General features: G+C 42.6%; 1 protein-coding gene across 3 annotated transcripts in view; it reads right to left on the bottom strand.

The window, feature by feature from the left end:
• Positions 1 to 14,818, bottom strand: part of ntm (neurotrimin) — a 482,200-nt gene that overhangs the window by 130,643 nt on the left and 336,739 nt on the right. For 2 of the 3 annotated variants that reach the window (XM_085419981.1, XM_085419983.1), the window contains exon 1: positions 13,448 to 13,709. In XM_085419981.1, coding sequence (XP_085276107.1) covers positions 13,448 to 13,620 — 173 coding nt within the window. In that variant the 5' untranslated portion in view covers positions 13,621 to 13,709. Of the gene's footprint in view, positions 1 to 13,447; positions 13,710 to 14,818 lie in introns of those variants that run through there. The other variant, XM_085419984.1, reaches the window with a different exon arrangement.

The following is a 14,818-nucleotide window of genomic DNA, read 5'->3' on the forward strand; positions in this document are numbered from 1 at the left end:
ACCTGAGTCTCCGCAGCAGGTACAGCCTGCTCTGCCCTTTCCTGTAGAGGGCATCTGAGTTATGAGTCCAGTCCAGTCTATTGTTCAGATGAACACCAAGGTACCTGTAGCTGTCCACAGCCTCAATGTCCATACCCTGGATGTTCAGTGGTTGCAGTGGAGAATGCTTGTGCCTGCGGAAGTCTACCACCAGCTCCTTGGTTTTACTGGCATTGATCTGGAGGTAGTTCAGCTGGCACCAGTCCACAAAGTCTTGAGTCAGTCCTCTGTACTCCTTGTCGTCCCCATCAGTGATGAGGCCGACTATTGCAGAGTCATCAGAGAACTTCTGCAGGAAGCACTGGGTGGAATTGTGGGAGAAGTCTGCAGTGTAGATGGTGAAGAGGAACGGAGCCAGAACCGTTCCCTGTGGGGCCCCCGTACTGCAGACGACCCTGTCCGACACACAGCCCTGAGTCCTCACATACTGTGGTCGGTCGGTGAGGTAGTCCAGGATCCAGGTAGTGAGGTGATGGTCCACTCCAGAGTTCACCAGCTTGTCCTTCAGAACCGAGGGAAGAATGGTGTTGAAGGCACTGGAGAAATCAAAGAACATGATTCTCACAGTGCTCCCAGCGGTCTCCAGGTGAGAGAGGGAACGATGCAGGAGGTGAATGACGGCATCATCCGCTCCAATGCCAGGCTGGTAGGCAAACTGAAGTGGGTCCAGTGATGAGCTTGTTAGGCGCCGAGGCTGAGCCAGGACCAACCGCTCCAGGGTCTTCATCAGGTGGGATGTCAGAGCCACCGGCCTGTAGCTGTTGAGGTCCTTGGGGCGTGAAGTCTTTGGCACTGGTACAACACAGGAGGTTTTCCAGAGCTGTGGGACTCTTCCCAACCTCAGGCTCAGGTTGAAGAGGTGCTCCATCACCCCACACAGTTGGTCCGCGCAGGACCTGACGACCCTCGAGCTGATGCCATCTGGGCCCGCTGCCTTCTTGCCATTAATCCTCCTCAGTTCCCTCCTAACCTGGGTGGTTGAGAGAGACAGGCTGGAGCCTTGTGTTGAGTGTGTATTGGATGCTGTTGTTGGGGGTGGGGAGGAGTGAGCAGGGTGAATAGAGGAGGTGTGAAGTGTCTGAGGTGTCAGAGGTGGAACAGCAGCAGTGGGGGTGGGTGAGTCTGCAGCCGATGTTGTAGACTGTCTCATGGTTGAATCAAATCTGTTGAAGAAATGCTCCATGCATGGTAAGGAGCTTTCTTGTCTTTATGTCAGTGGCTTCTATCTCCTCCTTTGGCCAGCCTATTACCCCAGCAGGGTACCTGATCACGGGCAGGGCGTACGTGTTGATGGCCCGGATCTTGTTCTTACCATTCAGCTGACTCCTCAGGACTTGCCTGACCCTCTGCAGGTACTTGGTGGTTGCAGCCTTTCTAGCGGCCTCTTCATGGTTCCCATTTGCCTGCGGGATCCCCAGGTACTTGTAACTGTCCTCTATGTCTGCAATATTGCCTTCTGGTAGTTCAATCCCCTCAGTTCTGACTACCTTCCCTCTCTTTGATACCATCCGACTACACTTCTCCAGTCCGAACGACATTCCAATGTCATTGCTGTATAGCCTGGTAGTGTGGATCAGTGAATCGATGTCTCGTTCACTCTTGGCATACAGCTTGATGTCATCCATGTACAGGAGGTGGCTGACAACTGCTCCGTTCCGTAGTCGGTATCCGTAGCCAGTCTTGTTAATGATCTCACTGAGGGGGTTCAGGCCTATGCAGAACAGCAGTGGGGACAGAGCATCTCCTTGGTAGATCCCGCACTTGATGGTGACTTGTGCTATGGGCTTGGAGTTGGCCTCTAGTGTTGTACGCCACATCCCCATTGAGTTCCTATATATATATATATATATATATATATATATATATATATATATATATATATATATATATATATATATATATATATATATATATATACACACACACACACACACACACACTTTTTATATACAGACACTATGAGATTGTTTGTTGTAATACAAAGAACAAAAACAAAGCTGCTGCTGTTGTTGTTGGAACCATAAATCCTGCTCTCTACCAGAAAATCCTGAATTATGAAGAATGTCCATAACCCTTATGTCTTGGTTCATAACCCTTGGGACAATGATCAGCAGGACAATGATCCAAAACACACCAGCATGTCCACTGAATGGCTAACAAAATAAACAAATAAAGTTCATATTTAATCCAATAGAGATGATTTGGCATGTTCATGCTCAAAAACCCTCCAGTATGGCTGTATTTACGTTTATGGTTTATGGATGATAAACCGTCAACATCGCCTGGTAAAAGTCGAAGCAGTCGCCGCTGACCAACATTGATGGAGATCGTTAGCTGCCTGATGCGCCCCTCAGCATAGGAGGAACTAAGTGCTAAGTACATGTCAGCATCATATTTCCTCATGCTGTGTGTTCGCTCGTCTTGTGTGTTTCATAGTTTCATCTATGCCTGAGTATTTTCTCTTTCTGTGTTCTTCTGTATTAGCAATAAAGGTCTAGTCCTGCATTTACTACTACTACAAAGCACTATGACAAAGCCAGCCAATGAAATGTGTTTTTCCACTTTATCTAAGCATTGAGTCAGGGTGAACTAACTAACATTGTGAAGCATTTGCATATGCCTAAACTCTAAGTAAGTTACAACATACACCTCACAACAATAGTCAGTACAGACAACAGGACACAAACATGTGACTCATACACAAAGACAGACATTAAAAATACTTACACGGACCAAAACAGCAGTTCTCTTGCTTCTTTAAAATAGATTTCAACTGTCCCATCATGTAATTATGAAATTACACAGTGCCTAGCATGTACGCACGTGAAATCAAATACAGTGCACTAACAACAAAATAAATAGCAGCCGTGTAAATTTAAAAATTTACACTCTCCCCAATGTGCCCTATACCCATCCTCCCTACTTTGATCTAGGATCTACTTGTCAGGATTTGTGTCGTGGATGAGAGAAGGAGGACCCAAACGCTGGACTTACAGGTAGGTAGGTGAAGGTTGGTGTTTATTGTCGATGGAGTGAACAAACAGAACAGAGGTAGGAAATGGCTGGCTGGACGACTGACTGAATGACTGAAGGACTGACTGAAAGACTGAATGGCTGGCTGACTGAACGCAGGCGGAAACGACAACATAACATCACATGTACTTCAATGACACGACAACGATCGGATGGAACTGAGGACTTAAATACACGCTGGGTGATGAAGGATTAGAAACCGGTGAGTACACAGCTGAACTTAGTCTGACTAATGTTACATGGAAATAACTGGAACACAATACGCAGGCGGTATGCTGACGCAGAAAACATAGATGTGAAAAGAAAACTGAACATGACAAAACGGAAAACACTGGGTCAACGACCCAGGAACCCTGACAGTACCCCCCCCCCTTCAAAGGCTGGCACCCGACGGCCGAAAGAGAAAAAGACCAGAACAGGGTGGGCGGAGGGGGCCCAGGACAGAGGGACGGAGTCCGAAACAAAAACAGTTCAGGGGCGGCGGCCACTGAGCAGTTCCGGTGGGCGGCCGCGAGGAAGGGTGCGGCGGCCGAGATGAGACGGGTCCGGTGGGCGGGTCCGGTGGGCGGGTCCGGTGCCACGCCGGCGATGACGTCCAGAACATAGCTTGGGCGACGGCGTGGCGGCCGCAGGACCAGGCGAAGCAGAAGCTGAAGTTGGACCAGGCGAAGCAGAAGCTGCACCAGGCGAAGCAGAGGCTGAGTCTGAGTCTGGACCAGGCGACAGCACGGGAGCCGGGGGTGACTGAGCCACAGCTATAGGGCCAGCGGGTGCGGAAGCCCCTGGCTGAAGAGCAGGAGAGCTCACAGCTGGCTGTGGGTGCTGTGGCTGCAGGTCCGGGAACTGAACAGGATGGTGGACGGGCGACTGGGAGACAGGAGGCGACTGGACAGGAGCAGACTGGACTGACTGGACTACAGACTGGAGAGGGGCAGACTGGACTGACTGGACAGGGGCGGACTGGACTGACTGGACAGGGGACTGGAGGACAGGAAGAGACTGAACTACAGGAGACTGGAGGACAGGAGGAGACTGAACTACAGGAGACTGGAGGACAGGAGGAGACTGAACTACAGGGGACTGGAGTGAAGGCTGAACAGCAGGTGAGTGAACTGACTGGAGTGGAAGCTGAACAGCAGATGAGGGAACTGGCTGGAGTGGAGATGCTAAGGGATGAACAGATGTAGGCGAGGCTGATGACGGAGCTGAGGTTGGTGTGGCTAATGGCTGAGCTACAGACTGAGCTAGTGACGGAGATAAAACTACAGCTTGGGCTAGTAAGGCTGGTGCCTGGGCAGGGGACAGGTCAGCTAATCTAACTAGGGATAGTGCGAGGGCGTGAAAGGCTGGGTCAGGAGGTGGATGAAGTGGTGAAGTAGCGGGTGAACCGGTTAGCTCTTCCAAGCCTCTAAGGGGGTCAGGCTGGGTTCTGGCTGCCCTCAGCCTGGGCGCTGGGACAGGCACGAGAGGTGGCTGTACACAAGTCACCCCCACCCGAGAAACAGAAGCGGGTGTGGAGGTAGACTGGAGCTGCCCTCCTCCTGGGAGCTGGCACTGGTGTGGGTGTAGACTGGGCCCTAGCCATCTGAGGAGGTGAAATGGCTGAAGGGGAAGGCCGAATCTGGGCTGCCGTGCTGGTGGGAAATGGCTGAGTAATGGGTGTGGAAATAGTGACTGGGTGTGTGATATTGGCAGGTTTATCGGGGATTGTTCTGGTTTTTCTGCCACCACTATTTACAGTCTTTGGAGGAGCAGAGCAGAGGGAAACTCCCCATGAATCAGAGATGAGTCTATTAGTTATTTCAGGTGAAGAATCAAATGAGGAGGGTGGAAAACAGTCACTGGAACTCACCACCGGGAGTTGCTGAAAATAGTCCATGTTATGGCAGCGTGTGCGCCGCTTTTTCCCGGGAAGAGGAAGCGGGCGGGGTACACAGCCGAGCCTCTGGCGCGGGAGCCTCTGTTGAGCCGAGGTGGGAGGCGGAGCCGCTGTGCCATGGTTGAAGGTCCAGTGAATGAGGCAGGTGGCGTGTGAGCGAGGAGCGGACCCGCGAGAGAGGGAGCCGCCGAAGCGCGGCGCGAAACACCCACTCTCCGCGGCAGATGCTCCGGTGCATGGGAGGAAGCAGGTGGGTGAACGCGGCGTCTCCAAGGCCCGCCCAGAGCCAAGCGAGTACCCTCGAAGACGTGCTCTCGCTCCGCGAAGAGCCGCTGTCTCTCCTTAAGCTTTTCCGCCCACAAGGAGAGCGCTGCCTCCTGCCGCTCAAAAAGGTCCGAGTCCGCTGGGTCCACAACGCGGGGTCGTGTCATTCTGTCAGGAGTAGTGTCGTGGATGAGAGAAGGAGGACCCAAACGCTGGACTCACAGGTAGGTAGGTGAAGGTTGGTGTTTATTGTCGATGGAGTGAACAAACAGAACAGAGGTAGGAAATGGCTGGCTGGACGACTGACTGAATGACTGAAGGACTGACTGAAAGACTGAATGGCTGGCTGACTGAACGCAGGCGGAAACGACAACATAACATCACATGTACTTCAATGACACGACAACGATCGGATGGAACTGAGGACTTAAATACACGCTGGGTGATGAAGGATTAGAAACCGGTGAGTACACAGCTGAACTTAGTCTGACTAATGATACATGGAAATAACTGGAACACAATACGCAGGCGGTATGCTGGCACAGAAAACATAGATGTGAAAATAAACTGAACATGACAAAACGGAAAACACTGGGTCAACGACCCAGGAACCCTGACACGACTGACATTGATTTTGAGGGAGGTATTTTAATGTATGGTCTCAAGAACTTTGCCTCTTGTTTTAGTTAAATTGTTTATTTAAATTTATTTGGGCCATGTCTAAAATTTTGCAACTGAAAAGTGTCCCACTTAATTACCATGATGTCCTTCTACTGCTGTGGCATAAATTACTGGTGTAAATTAAATTTTCAGAAGAGCAAAGCAATTGAATAACATGACTAAACTTACTTGCTTTGTTTAATCATTTTGCATGGTTTTAACAAGTAAATGACACTCCTGTACAAGTAAAGAGTTTTTATTTTTGTCATTTTTGCCCCAATGAGTCCTTTCAGAATGCATTAACTTTCTTAACTTTAACGAAGGCCATATAAACCGTATCCAATAACAATATCAAGTCCTACTCTCGCCCTCAAATAAAAGTAATTTATTTGGCTGAGAACAGTGGTTCTCAAACACCTTGCTGGTGGAGTACAATATAAGTGAAGAAATATGGAATAATAAAGTAAACAGTAAATAGTAATACATTAATCCTTAAAATAAGTTTCCAGCATGATATCACACCAGTTTGTGAAATAGTCAAAAAAACACATCTATTTTTTCGCGTGGTCATGGACACAAATTGTTAATAGATGAAAAAAGTAATTATCCATCAAACCTAAAAACTAGTTGTTCAACCCTTGGCAGCAGGATGTACAGGCAAACTGGCAATGAGTTTTTCACGTTGCTGTGGAGGAATTTTGGCCCTCTCTTTTTTTTCAGAATTGTTTTAATTCAGTCATACTGGAGGGATTTTGAGCCTGAACACCCTGTCAAGTAGGGCTGCTCGATTATGGCAAAAATGATAATCACGATTATTTTCACTGAAATTGAGATCTCGATTATTTGACGATATTTATTTAACCCTTTAAGACCTACCATAGAACCAAGTCCGCCAGAGCTTATATTATTTTTTTACATGTTGTAGTGCCATTTGTGGGAGCATTTCAAGTTGCTATACAACTGTTATAGCCCATATTTTAATAATATGTATGCATTAAGTCCATAGTAACTACATTAATTGCAAAAAAGTGCAATAAACTACAAGAAAATTGAAAATCGTTTTTGTTTTTGTTTTTTAACATATATTTTTACTTGGAGAAATTTAAGAGGTTTATCCCTCAAAACTTTAAATACAAAAAAGTTGCAAAAAATAGTTTACAACAACAGGAAATTAATTTTGAGTGTCTTCATAGTTTTATTTTGGAGATACAGCAATTTTTATATACTGCAGGAAAAACAAAAACAATCCTATGATGCAAATTTGCAAAGAAAACAGCAGGTGCATCAAAATAAACTATTTCCAGCAGTGCAATTCGAGTTCTAAGCATCCCAGAAACTATTCAGAAAAGTCAAACATGACCAGTATAGGCTTTTAAGGCCTACAAGTAAAAAAAAACTACATTTTCCGCGAAAATGACATCACTTCCGGTTTCGGGCAGGAAATGGCGGACATGTGATAGTTAGCGGTGACGTCTGTTTCAATGTGCGAAGTGTTACGAACAGCTGATCGGATCGGCAAAGCGTGTTTCTGGAATATTATGTTTTTGTTCCTGCAAGCGCTTTTTATGCAATTTATGTGGAAGGAAACCGTGACCGAGGACAAGCTGATGGCATAAGATGTAAGTTTCATATGCAAAACAAATTATTGCGCTAGCTTACACGGTTCAGGTTCTACAGGGATTTAAAAATAGTTACACAAAACGGAGCGTGCTGCTCTGACCGGCTTTAAAGGGTTAACAATAACAATGTATTGAATAATGACTTTAAAAAATAATATAAAATAGTGTGCAACACCACTGAAGTTTTTTTTTAACCTCTCTTTTCAATCAACGGCAGTCACTCTCCTCTCCAAATAACTTCTGCTTAGCTTTCCGAGCTTCCCTCGGGTCCTCTTAATCAGCCGTCTCAACCTTTTTTGCGCCACGGACCGGTTTATGCCCGACAATATTTTCACGGACCGGCCTTTAAGGTGTCGCGGATAAATGAGGGAGGGGCTAATAATCAGCTCAGTCATTTTTAATGATCGTTGAAAGCCCAGATCGTAATCGTGATTAAAATTCGATTAATTGAGCAGCCCTACTGTCAAGGTCATTCTCTATTGGATTAAATACAAACTAGCAGCAAAAAATTTCTGGCACAACTTCACCTGCTTCCAAGGTGCAAGGAGAGGATGAAAGAATTAACAAAGCAGGAACTCCAGCAACACTTGAGGGAAGATGAACAACTTTAATAATTGACCAACGCGTTTCAGCTTGTGGCCTTCATCAGGGTCATCCTGATGAAGGCCACAAGCCGAAACGCGTTGGTCAATTATTAAAGTTATTCATCTTAAATACAAACTAGGCCACAACAAAACATTTTGGGGGTTTTTAGCCATTTAGAGGTGGACTTGTTGGTGTGTTTTGGATCATTGTCCTACTGTGTCCCAAGGGTTATGTAGCAGGACATAAGGGTATGCTCCATAGTCAGGATATTCTGGAGCAGAATTTATGGTTCCAACAGCAACAACGACAAGTTGTTCGAGTTTCTGAAGGAGCAAAGGAGGCCCCAACACAAACTACATGTTTGACTGTTGATATAATGTTCTATTTATTAAATGCTGAGTTAGTTTTATACCAGTTATACGAGATGCAAACCTTGCAAAATCTTAAATTTTTATCTTGTTTTATGGGGCAACCGTGGCTCAGGGGGTTGGGAAGCTCATCTGTAACCGGAAGGTTGCCCGTTCGATCCCCCTGCTCTCTCTGTCCTGGTCGTTGTGTCCTTGGGCAAGACACTTTACCCTACCGCCTACTGGTGTTGGCCAGAGGGGCCGACGGTTCGATATGGCAGCCTCACTTCTGTCAGTCTGCCCCAGGGCAGCTGTGGCTACAACTGTAGCTTGCCTCCACCAGTGTGTGTGAATGTGAGAGTAAATGAATAGTGGAATTGTAAAGCACTTTGGGTGCCTAGAAAAGCGCTATATAAATGCAATCCATTATTATTATTATTATTATTATTATTATTATTATTGTCAGTCCACTGAATATTTTCCCAAAGGTCTAGGGGATCATTATAATGTTTTTTGGCAAATGTGACACAAGCCTTTGGGTCAGCAGTGGCTTTCACCATAGGTAAAAGCCACAGCAAGGTAAAAAGCAAAATCAACTTATCTGTGCATTTTCATGTTTCGGTTTATTGTAATGCTTGAGCACTTTAGATGTTCAGATCCACATCCATAATGGAGTATTATTAATAGTGCTGATGAAGTGATTTTTTTTTAATTTAAACTATTTTCAATCAAGTTAATAGAGATAAATGAATCATCATATTTTTGTATTCCTATTGTTTTCGGTTATGTGCCTATGCTGATAGTTGCTATGCAGCAACTCTCTATACTCTCGCCACAGGAGGCCTTAGCAGGGATAAACTAGCGAGTCCGTTCACATCAAGATAAACTGATAATTAGTCTTATGGTAGTGCTTTCGACTACTGATTAGTAATAATGAGGTAATAGTTGGGTAATAAAGTGGGAACAAAAAGGTAATAATATGGAAATTTGCACATTATTACCACCTAATAACCAAGTAATATCCAAGTAACATAATTGTAGCAACAATGGTTACAGGTGAGTAATATTATACTGAAATTCATTTACTGAATAACAAAGGGACAAAACATGGAGTAATAAAGTGGAAACAAAGCTATAACGATGAAGCAACACCAATTAGAGAAAGTAGTGTAATACCTTGGTAACAATATAAAACAACCTGATAGCAATGCAAAGGATGTGTCTGTGCATTTGAATTATCATCTGTTAGAAAGGCTTTAAATGGTAATAACCTTTAATAATAATAAGACTATTTTGACTGATGTTTTACAATAATAGGAAAGTATTACCATATTATAATGCTTCAATTCTAATTCTTTTTAAAAATTAATAAGGGCACCTTAAGAATTGCAATAATTACCTCGGAATATCTGTGGTACTTTCTGTGTAATACAAAGGAATCTGGGTTGCAAAATGCAAAACTGCCTGTTTCAACTTAATACCATGTTAATCACTACATAGTGCAGCCCAGATTCCTTTTATTACACATAAACTACAACAGGTATTCCTAGGTGATTATCACATTTGACGTTTCCTTTAATAAGTTATTAATGTGGTACTAATGAAAAACAGGCAGTTTTGCATTTTGCGGTCCTAATTCCTACTTATATAACCAAACAAACACCAAAGATATTTCCAGCTAACATGTCTTGACATTTCCTTCAATAGGTTAATTTTTTTTACCAACTAGAAATAGGCAGTTTTGCATTTTGCAACCCTAATTCCTGCTTATTACACAGAAACCACACGTACCATCAATGTTTCCATTTAATAAGTCAGAACGATAAACACAACATTTACATTATTGCTTTTAAGCAAAGTAGGATGCTGGAGAACCAGGATTAACTGAGGCATTATAATATTATTATATTATATTTCTTATTATTCCTATTATTCTAAAACATCAGTCAGTACAACCTTATTCTTATGAGGTTATTACCATTTAAAGCCATTCTAATAATGGATTAAAATTCAAATGCACATACATAACCTTCATAGTGCTAGCAGGTTATCAAATTCTTATTATGCTACTATTACTAATTGGTTTACTCTTTTGTTTACTCTTACTCAGTTGTCAAAAAAAGGGCAATGTGTAGCTTGTTAGCACTGCACACAGCAGGAGTGGTAAGTCTGAGAAGTGCAAACAGATTCAAGTTTTCCAAGTACTATAAAGGTAATACAAAATAACTCACCTAGCTATTGTAAGGGCCCTGCCTGCATCAGGTAACCTAATTACCTGATTACTAATACTATGATGGCCTTTTATCCTGCTCAGGTTCCAGTGTGACTCAAGCATGTTGCTAAATGTTCATTCTCTGTCCTCTTTTTTTATATTCTTTTGTTGCTGTACTGTAAACTGACTGCCTCTAAAATTCTTCGAATTGTGTCACAGTTTTGTGTTTTCAGTGTTGTACAACTAAAAGTAAAGGTCATTGTAGATCAATTTAATCAATTTAATGTAGAAGGTTAAGTTGTTTTATGTTGGAAATGTTTAAGGTCGTAAGACCATGGATTTTAACTTACATACTGTTTTTGTGTACACATCCACAGTTCTTATTGCCATTAAACCTAAAACAGAAGCTGTTCTGGATGGAACAAAAAGAAAGACTCTGGACTCAGCTGGCAGGCTGCCTGATCACACAAACAATCCTCTGTCCTGTTTATAAAAATTGCCCTCATGTCAAGAATCCCCGGAATGTAAATAATGAAGGAAAACATGCAAACAAATCATCACATCTAAAACCCACTGCATATCATCAGTAAAATATCTTAACAATTAATGATATTAATGTGAGGGTTTACTTGATGCAGGCATTCCTGCTTATTTTAAAACTACAGTTGATATAGTGTAGATCCCTCCCGTCCATAAATATAAAAGATCCTGATTTCATGAGCAAATCAGGAGTTGCAGAAAAATATATTTGTTCAGAAGCATCGACTCTATAAAGCTGGGCAGTCTTATACATTGTGCATAGAGCTCCATAAATGCATGTGCTTTAGATTCAGATGTCTTTTCAACTGATGTGACTTCATGAGCAAGCACTCACTAACAAGATCAAAGCACAGCACAGCCACAGAATGTATGAATCAGACCAAAACAATCATTACTGCTCAGCCTGAAGGACTGATACGCATCATAGTAGGTTTAGACTTGCCAATCCCACTGACCTTCTTTCAGGGTTAGCGATGGGTTGACATTCCATGACAGTTTCAATATGGATAGGAGCAAGAATGCTATGTATTTTTGTGTTGTTGTTGCCCTACAAGCTCTGCTGTTTAGACTGATCTAGAGCAACTTTGACTCTGTTACATACTGTTGGGACTTGACATTGTTCCTAAACAATATTAGGACATGATAGATTGCTATCGGTGGTGCTGAAATAGTGGTAGGTCAGTCAGTACAGTGCTTGATTGGGACTGTAAAGTATTTCAGCAAGAGTCTAGTACTGTGGCTAAAAATTGTGCAAAATATTCAGAAAAATCTGATTTACTATTATACAATAACACACAGGTAAAACTGAAATAAATTTTAACTGTTCTTTTGCAACAGTTGCCATTTTACCATTTTAAGGATTTGCTTTACAAATCCTAAAAGGAGAAAATTTGTTCCAAGTCTGTGAAACAACTTTACTCTTGTTTGCTTATTTTGTTTTTCTATTAATTCCATAAATGCAAAATGAGCACGTTGATGCCAGTGTGATTAAGTTTGTCTTGCTGTATTGTTGTTTAGTCAGCACTTTATCCCAGCCTTACTCCCTATTGTGTCAGCTTACACCTAATGAAGGAACAGCCAAGTTATGTTCATTATTTACCATACTGATGACCTTTTAGAAGAGGCCTCTGTGATGTCCAAACAATGGATTATGAAGAGGATTTTGTAGAAAAAGCAAGCAGTATATTTGTCAGCCAGTCTGCATTGGGATGTTGAAGATAATATCAGTGAATGGGTTTGTCTGACATGCTGATATTTTTCACGCAAAAATAGGCAAGAAACAATATGCTTGGGATAATTTAGAAATTGTCTCATGATCTGTTAATTACACATATGTCATATGGTAATCCTTTTATTTTCGCAGCATAGTGACGTATGACTGTGAGTGGTTAAAGACCTGTGGCCATTAGTTTGGCAGACTTAGCAAATGGATGAAGTGAGTTGAAGAAAGAATTCCACCAGCTAAATCACTTAAATATAAAATTATAGTTGGTTTGGATATTACCAGTGAGCTTTTTCACCTTTGTTTGGCTATTAAGATTTCATTGATACTTATGCAGCTGTCAGTTTTCCATATGGAAAGTCACTATCAGCAGAAGCCTTCTTGATGAATGTGGGTTGTTGTTTTTCAGCCTGGTTCTATTTGCCCCTTCTTAACTTTGAGCAGCCCTGCTTTAAACAGTAGTAACACTATTCCTATAACAGTGATAAAATTAATTGCTTTGGTCATTGTCCTTATTGGTTCTGTTGCTCTCAACATTGCATTACGTAAAAGTAACAAATCCCCGTGTCCAACTAAGGTTTGGGGACCGCTGAAGAAACAAAACGTGTGTAAATCTTACGGACTTGTCACTCAGTTCTTTTTTTTTTTCTGTAACCACAACTATATTTCTATTCATCTACAGCCATCAGCAAACACTTTACAACAGTTTTTGCTCGTGTCCTCCTTCCAGAAACACGCTTTCCCCATCACCTTTAGTTCTGCATCGTCACACAACAATCAAAACAATCAGTGTCTCTAGTTAACAGCTGCAGAAGATTAGCAGTGTCGTTTTTGAATGGAGTGTTTTCCACAGACTAATCCGCTCAACCCCCCGCCCGTTTTTAACGTCGGTTGCATGATAAAACAGACAGCACGTCAGTCCTTCTGCTACTCGATCCCATTCCACATATTTCATTTAGGGCAGCCTACAGGCAGTGCATAACTTTGGCGGTGGAATTCATAAACAGCAGTAGCAGAAGCGAGACACTTGTGTGAGGGGAGACTCACCTGAGAAAGACCGTCTCTCCTTGTCGGACTGTGATATTGTCCATCACTTTGTTGTAGGACTGAGAATCCCCTTGGCTGCGGACCTGCAACCCTGCAGGTACAAGAAACAAAATCCTCAGGGAGAGAAAAATTGTGCATTTGGAAAAAGCGACAAAATATCCCCGGATAGACATCGTCTTTAGCCTTCGAAGGCGCACAAACAAAAATCATACAGCGAGACAATGAGGCGGTCCTCCGCCGTGAACGGAGATTATTGTACTCCCAGTTCATTAGTCTTAATCCAAATCTTCTCGCCAGGTATTTGTGGTGTGAAGAGCAAGGAAGACAGAGGACGCTGTCTGGCTGCACTATGGATTATCACTGCCCTTTGTTTTAAACGGGGGGTGGGGATTATTCTCATTATCCCTCTGTTTGATTGTTTGTTTGTTTTTTCTTTGGGTTTTGTTTGTCTTTTTTAAAACATAAGAAATAAGACGTAAAGATCCCTTCAGGAAAGTATTGAACGCTTCATCCTCGGTAGAGAGAATCGAAAAAGTACACAATTAAGAAAAGAGGACTTGGAATCGTATTTAAAGGGAGGAAGATGCTAAATTTGCGAACTGCATGGGTAGCAAGTGATTTGACGATCTGTAATAAGTGCGCTTTCTGTGTCATTGTGTAGTGTCTGCAGATAGTGTTCAATGAAAAGGAAAAAAAAAACACGGCTGTGCTCATCATTATGGAAAAGTTCCTTCCTGTTAAAGTATTTTATGATGATCGTTTTTATACTTTATACCACTGCATAGAAAAATCTGAATCAGAATCAAGAAAAAAGAACTTCAGTATACACATTTTTGAAGCATATACAGTGCAAAAGATTTGAGCCACCCTTCATTTCTTAATATTTTGATGGGAAATTAGAACACAAGTGTAGCATTTTTTTTCTAATCAGAGTATTACTCTTAGATCTTGAATATTTCCTTTTGAAACGAAGTGCCAGAGTACCAGTAAACTCTTTTAAAAAGCAGCCACCTGTGCCTCCTCTCTCCTCCAAATGCATTTTAGGAATTGTGACATCCTGTACAATGTCAAACTGACATATTGTCTGAGTCTCAAACTAGAGAAGAGAGCAGGCACAAAATTGAGAAATGAGAAAATACCACTACATTTGGTAAAAGCTTATACATAAACATATTGACTGGCAATCAACATCCCTTTACAGTAGTTTATTTGGTTTTTCCTGTTGCCATTGTGCTCATCAGTGACATCCCTGCATGTTCGTCAGTTTGTAGCGAAATCTTTATTTGAATGATTACATTGCCAAAAATATTCACTTGTACGCCTTCACACCCCTTTCAACTTAAGAAACACTGCCTAATCACATTAACTGAA

This window comes from Rhamphochromis longiceps, linkage group LG10, assembly GCF_057381845.1.
Source record: "Rhamphochromis longiceps isolate RC_006_pf linkage group LG10, R_longiceps_female_GT1.1, whole genome shotgun sequence".
NCBI lineage: Eukaryota > Metazoa > Chordata > Actinopteri > Cichliformes > Cichlidae > Rhamphochromis > Rhamphochromis longiceps.